The sequence below is a fragment of the Helianthus annuus genome, chromosome 3 (assembly GCF_002127325.2).
Source record: "Helianthus annuus cultivar XRQ/B chromosome 3, HanXRQr2.0-SUNRISE, whole genome shotgun sequence".
Classification (NCBI taxonomy): domain Eukaryota; kingdom Viridiplantae; phylum Streptophyta; class Magnoliopsida; order Asterales; family Asteraceae; genus Helianthus; species Helianthus annuus.
Window position 1 is genome coordinate 125,590,049 of NC_035435.2, and position 7,052 is coordinate 125,597,100.

Sequence of the window (7,052 nt, forward strand, 5' to 3'; positions counted from 1 at the left end):
TTGTTATGGAACAACTGATAATTATATTATTTTTTTCTGTAATGGGTTAGAGATTAGAATTCAAATGGTGTGAAATAAAAAATATTTATTGAATAACGAGTTTGTTGGAACATGTTAGTGGGTCGGGTTTAATCCGTATAGAATTTTAATCACGAGCCTCACCACTAGCACAAATAGAATTTTGATCTTGATTTTGATGAGAACTTAACATGAAACATGTCAGTGGGTCGGGTTCAATCCGTATAAAAGGTTATTTGATTGACTTTCCATGTGGGTACCATGGATTCTTTTGATTAGTGATTCATAATTTAAATTCAAATTTCAAATTTAAATTAATAACGGGGTTAAAGATTTGGTGTAATTAGGGATTGATTAGCTGCATGATTTGATTGTAGATAAAGATGGTATGTTCTTAAAGAGGTGGGTTCAATGAACCTGGACAATCAATGCATAATTATATGTTAACGCTACTTATGTTATACTTCGTATTGATATATTTACATTTAATAATGCATGTTCTCCCTAAAGCTTATGTTATATACAATGTGGAGGGGCGATTCTCTATTTTATTAGAAACCCTGAGTAATCAATTGATAAGTTTAATCACTATGTTTGGGGTTTTATGTTTTTTCTTAAATTTTTTTATTGCAAATATATATAACTCCTCTGTTTTGATGTTTAGATGTACATGTATGAAGGCCCAAACAACGAGGAGTCGTTGTGAGAGGAACACATGCAATGATATTCTTAGTAAGGTACATCATCGATTAATATCATATTCTTCGTTATAATAAGAGGGCTCAAGTTCGAATCTAATCCAAACGGATTTTGTCGTAGTGGGCCTTCGGGCGGCCTTTTGATAGTGGGCTCCTGCTACTCATTTATATATAATTTTTATTTCAATATCATTATACGTTTATATTGAAAAATTCTTTCATTACAAAGTTCATCTCAATGCAAGTAGATATTATATGTTTGTGTTAAGCAACCCGCGAAACTCGCGGGATCTTAAACTAGTTTATAGAATATATTATCAAATGAAAGAAAATAAACATAAGCTACTTTAAAATATAAGCATAAACCAAAAAATAAAAATAAAAGCTAGGCGAAACACCCCTTCCTGTTATCCTTTAACGGCACTTCCATTTTCTCCGTCAAGATTCCCTCACTCGCCGTTAACTCACCGGCAAAACCCTCAAGAAACCTCATCTCTGTACAAGAAGACACCACCTCGGAAGACGTCGTTTCGTCACCACTCCCTCCCACCGCCACCGCCGCCGGAGATACAACAAACTTCGTAAACCCTAATTACCCTAACCCTAATACTTTCTTACCGCTTTAACGTAAATCTCACAGTTTCGAGATCGAATCGGAGAATTTATTAAATTTTTCACACCACTTTCATTTATCTGAGATCTGAAGCAAACTGCAACATATCCACCGACTGATTTGAGATCCAGGTGAGTAAAAAGTAAATTATTCATTTTTAGGGTTTATAAATTATTCAAATTTCAAAATTCGTTTGATTTTTTATGTGATCTTATTGTTTTAGTTGATAATTATGTTTGCATTTTGGTTAGTGTTTATAAAGTTTTAATCTTTTTAATGAATTTAAACTCTGTTGAAATCTTGTTGACGTAAATCTCACAATTTCAGAAATTTGGTGGTATTTTGATGATTTTTGGTGTTAAATTTCAGAAATTTGGTGGTATTTTGATTATTTTTGGTGTTAAATTTCAGAAATTTATTAGCAGCTTGCAGAAATTTGGCCCAATAAGCCTAGGGCTTTCAAATTTGGGGCTATGGATGACAATAATATCAATTGAACAACATAGCTGTCAGGTAACAACGGCTATTTGGGCGAAATCCGTATTATATATTGCTCTAAGAGAAACTAAAATCACTTTAATCTTGTATCTTGGAACTTCAGTATTGCTAATTGATTTCGTTTTTATACGATTTTCATAGGTGAAAGAATTCACACAAATCTATCGGTTTCTCGAAGACCTACAACAGATTGATCGAAAAGAACGTGCCGATTCACTTGTAGCAAGCTGTTGATTCTTGGATTCAGTTGATCACTTGAAGTTGTTTGTTTTAATCGATATCGTAGAGTTAGGGTTTGTTCTTAATTAGCTATAGTTATCAATTAATATAAAAGAAGCCCTATTTGGTTAGTTTTTTATTATTTTTTTTATTGTAGCACTTGGCTAATTTATAATGGCCTGAGACATACTGTACCATTAAGGAAGATTTATTGTGGCGTTTTTATTATTTGTTTTCTTACTTGTTCTATGCAAAACTAAGGGAGGATTTAAGTGTTTGTTCATACCAGACTCTCAACTTCTTTTGAGAAAATTTTGTATTTTTACAAGATATGATGGGTACCCAAGGCTTTAATGGTCAGAAAAATGGCCAAAGATTGGGCATCACCGAGCCGATATCTTTGGGTGGACCAACTGAGTATGATGTAATCAAGACTAAAGAACTTGAAGAGGTTGTTGTATGCTCCTTTCACATTCAACTATTGTTAAGATACAGTTTGTTTTTTTGAACTGCTTAAGGATCTGCTTCTTTTACTTTGCGTAGTTTTTGGCTGAGGCTGGACTGTATGAGAGTCAAGAAGAGGCCATACGTAGGGAAGAGGTTTTGGGACGGCTCGACCAGGTTGAATTACGATTTATGTTTCTAGTTAGAGTTTGATCATTTTCGTTGTATGCTTTACTGTTGCTCAATGGATCAGATTGTAAAAATCTGGGTGAAAAAAGTAAGCCGGGCAAGGGGGTTGAATGAACAGCTTGTACAAGAAGCAAATGCCAAAATTTTCACCTTTGGGTCCTATCGTCTTGGGGTATGCGGATTTTTTTTCTCAGTAGTTTCTTATTAGCTTAAATATATGTGAGTTTTTAGGCTATTTTTTTGGATTCATTAGATTCTTCTTTTGCTAATTTAACTTTATTAGCTTTTCTTTTTCTTTAGTCTAGTTTTAGTGTTAATGTTTGTCTTTCATAGATCCAGTCTAGGTGATAGTTATTAATAGCGAATATCGGAAGATTGCGACAAGCTACGTATACGCGTAGTGATAGCGATGAAATAGCGGTCGCTATTTTATGCTTAGCCACACACTAGGCGAAAATTTTAGAAAATTTTAGAAATATTTTATATGTATGTTATATCCAAATAAACTGTTTTATACGCCGTTTTATATGTATGCTCAACGAAAAACCTAAAATCTTGCTATTTTATACCTATAAAATCCCGCTATTTTATATTAAACAGAAAAAAAAAAACAAAAATCGAACTATTTGCCCGCTATGGAGTCGCCAAAATCAAATAGTGACACGTGAGTGCTACGCTACGCTATTCGCCATAGCGCTCTATTAGCAACTATGGTATATGTTACCAACTTACCACTCAGGCTCAGTATATATCAATCCATGTTCATTATATCAACAGATTACATTCAAGGTCCCTTTACTTTCTGATTAAGCTTTGTCATTGAATCTTAAATCTTTGGGCCTGATCAGTATTCCATGTTATTTCTCCATATCTTAGAATTTGCATTAATTTGGGTTGATAGGTACATGGACCTGGTGCAGATATTGATACACTCTGTGTTGGACCAAGACATGCAGATCGAGATGTAATCTCTTGTAAATTTTATCGACCTTGATGTTGAGTCAACTGGCTCGCTGATGGTCTGCTTTTTTACAGGAGGATTTCTTCGGTGAACTTAAAAGAATGCTTTTGGAGATGCCTGATGTAACAGAATTGCATCCTGTACCTGATGCTCATGTTCCTGTGATGAGATTCAAGTTGAATGGGGTTTCAATAGATCTTCTGTATGCAAGACTCTCACTTTGGGTTATACCTGATGTAAGTAAGTAGGTCTCAGGAACATACATAAGATGTGAATGTTAAGTACAGGTTGACTACTACTCATGAGTTAGTTGTATATTGCTTGCTGCAGGATTTGGATATTTCTCAAGACTCGATACTGCAAAATGCAGATGATAAAACAGTTCGTAGTCTTAATGGATGTAGAGTTACTGATCAGATCCTGTCGTTAGTGCCTAATATTCAGGTTCTGGCAATTGCTTTTTTTTTTTTCAAATATATTAGACTTTGGACCAATTTTAACTATTTAGCTATATTTTATTTGACCCGTTTGATATAAAAAATGTCCCATTGATAAGTGTCTGGCTTCTTGGTTATTCCAATCATGTGATGTTTACACTTGGTTTTGGGTTTGCAGAATTTTCGCACAACGTTAAGATGCATGAGGTTTTGGGCCAAACGACGTGGAGTTTATTCAAATGTACATTATTATTATTATTATTATTATTATTATTATTTATTATTATTATAGATAATCAATGAAGATTTGAAGTTTTATTGCTACATGATATTTGAGGTATTTATGGGTGGCAGGTTGCAGGATTTCTAGGTGGCATAAACTGGGCTTTGCTTGTTGGGCGCATTTGCCAGCTGTACCCTAATGCAGTGCCGAATATGCTAGTTTGTCGGTTTTTTAGGGTGTACACTCAGTGGCGATGGCCAAATCCAGTAATGCTGTGTGCTATTGAGGAAGGATCACTTGGATTGCAAATTTGGGATCCAAGAAAAAACCCCAAGGATAAATACCATCTAATGCCAATTATTACCCCAGCTTATCCTAGCATGAACTCTAGCTATAATGTCTCATCAAGTACTTTACGAATAATGACTCAAGAGTTTAAGAGGGGTCATAATGTTTGTGAGGTACGTACTTTCATTTATTTGAGTTGCTCTGTTTTGCTATCAAGCTGTGTATAATATAATAATAATTTTATTTTCAACTGTTGTAGGCTATGGTGTTGAATAATGGTAGTTGGCTTGAACTGTTTGAGCCGTATCGGTTTTTTGAAGCATATAAGAATTATCTGCAGATAGACATAGTTGCAGTGTGTGAAGAGGATATGATGAATTGGAAAGGCTGGGTTGAATCCCGTATACGTTACCTTGTATTGAAGGTATGGCAACTTCGGCCCTGCTTGCTTGCTTATATTATAAATTGGTCAATTTTGGCGTTTTAATTCATAAATAAACATGTTTAACTAAAAAGAGAGGGTTGAAAGTCTGCTGAAGCTTAGCATACTGCCTTCTTAAAAATTTGGATTAAAAAATAAAAAAAAATATATATATATTTTTGACCGATCCATCCATCCCATACTAAATATATATCTGAATTAATTTTGATCTGTTCTTATGCCAAGTTTAATTTTCAGCTTCTAACACTTTTTTTTTTTTTTTTTTTTGCGTAGATCGAAAGAGACACATTTAAATTGCTGCTGTGCCACCCACATCCAGGTGACTTTCCAGACAAGTCAAACCCATTTCACTGCAGTTACTTCTTAGGTCTTCAACGAAAAGAGGGTGTTTCTGTGAATGATGCCAAGAAATTTGATATACGGTCGACAGTCGATGAGTTTAAAGGTAACGTTGGTTCATATACAGCATGGAAACCCGGAATGGGCATAAGCGTAACTCATATCAGGCGTAGGGACATTCCCGCTTTTGTTTTTCCTGGTGGTGTTCGACCTGCACGCCCTGCCAGAGCCAGTGTAGAGGAAAGGCGGAATGTCCCAGACACAAGTGCTGCGAGCAGTCTGGATGCAGATATTAATGTTGTTGACAGACCTGCACCTGGACCTGGACCTGGACCTGATGATGATGATACAAGGAAACGCCAACAGGAGGATTACCAAGAGTTGCCCGCTCCCAAGCGCTTATCCACTGATGTAGGTTTGCCTACTGAGGGTACTAATGTCAATGATCAAGCAGGGGTTAAAACTGAAAACAATGACGATATCATCAATGGTCAATTAGTTTCTGGAGAAACCGAGAAGCTGGCCACTGATTCTGGTCTGTGTGAATCCTATCAGAGTTCCCCTCAGCAACTTGAAGAACTTGATAGTTTTCAAGATAAGAATTTAGGTGGAACTTCTGTGAATGAGAGCTTAGAAGAACTTGAGGTTCGTTTTTAGTTAATTTCTTCTGTTTACTTCACTACGAGATTTGGTGTTAATCTTCTGGATCTCTTTGTTGTTTCACTGGTCACATTTTTAACACACATGCACCCTTCTATTAATTTGATTGATTAACAAACATGTTATTATTGTGTGCAAAATAGCACGTCGTGATGCTTTCTTTCTGTTGTGATTATGGAAGTTCTAGGTGTAACGTCGTACCATATTTTTAACATTTTGTTATGTAGATATGTTTCTAGACATTGGGTTCAAATGAAAACTATTAAATAGTTGGTGGTGGAACCAAAGGAACTATTTTTTTTTTTTGCTTTTAATCTTTGAGCGGACGAGACGTAATTGTCTCAGATCTCAGTCAATCTTTGAAACATGATCTTTAGGGGCCAAGAAGTAGTTCCTTTGGTACCTAGTTATTTATTTGTTCTCTTTTGAGCGTTTTTACGTGTTAATAATATCATAACGCGAATCTTTCTAGGTTTGTTATAACTCGCAGTACTTAACTTTTTTCAACTTTGTATAATAAAGGCCCCTGAACTTGTTGTGCCCCTGCCGAGGGCTGCACATGCTACAGCTGCAGCACAGAGAAAGCCAGTCATCAGGTGATGGAAATCTTTTGATTAATGCTGTTCTTTACATCTATCTTTGATTTATATCTGATCTGTATAAGGAAAAATATGCATATTTTTCAAGATTAAGATGGGATGATTGACTTGACAATATCAAATGCCGAAAAATGTAATGTCAACAACTCTGTTCTTGTTTGAATCGGTTTTTCTTTGTGTTTACAGGTTCAATTTTACCTCCCTGGCCAACAGTAGTTGAATTCTGCATTAGTGATCATGTACACACACAACGCTCCTTTGTTAGCCCGGAGTATCAACTGAGTCTTTGATTAAATGTTGATCAACTCTTGTACTTGGCTTGCAGTATCATAGTCAGATTACAATGTGTGTTGGTATCGCTATTCGTCTTTTTTTTTTTTATGTGGCAACTTTTGGGGTTATAAATAAAACATATATTTTTACT

General features: G+C 35.3%; 1 protein-coding gene across 3 annotated transcripts; it reads left to right on the forward strand.

The window, feature by feature from the left end:
• Positions 1-1,111: 1,111 nt before the first annotated feature.
• Positions 1,112-7,052, forward strand: LOC110920602 (nuclear poly(A) polymerase 1). Of its 3 annotated transcripts, none has more exons than XM_022164776.2 (14): positions 1,112-1,460; positions 1,741-1,842; positions 1,969-2,497; positions 2,590-2,667; positions 2,744-2,851; positions 3,581-3,643; positions 3,715-3,876; positions 3,971-4,084; positions 4,256-4,318; positions 4,432-4,761; positions 4,848-5,012; positions 5,304-6,014; positions 6,552-6,625; positions 6,815-7,052. In XM_022164776.2, the coding sequence occupies exons 3-14, from the start codon at positions 2,378-2,380 to the stop codon at positions 6,846-6,848; spliced, it is 2,022 nt and encodes a 673-aa protein (XP_022020468.1). In that variant the 5' UTR covers positions 1,112-1,460; positions 1,741-1,842; positions 1,969-2,377; the 3' UTR covers positions 6,849-7,052. The 3 variants fall into 3 exon arrangements, with proteins under 3 accessions (XP_022020468.1, XP_035844338.1, XP_035844339.1); XM_035988445.1 differs by having other exon boundaries at positions 1,755-1,842; XM_035988446.1 differs by lacking the exon at positions 1,741-1,842.

Bases quoted from the DNA above. Each gene is read 5' to 3' on its own strand.
- LOC110920602 (XM_022164776.2), top strand. From the start codon at position 2,378: ATGATGGGTACCCAAGGCTTTAATGGTCAGAAAAATGGCCAAAGATTG. The intron at 2,498-2,589 runs GTTGTTGTATGC...TACTTTGCGTAG, and splicing joins AGACTAAAGAACTTGAAGAG to TTTTTGGCTGAGGCTGGACT. The intron at 3,644-3,714 runs GTAATCTCTTGT...GCTTTTTTACAG, and splicing joins CAAGACATGCAGATCGAGAT to GAGGATTTCTTCGGTGAACT.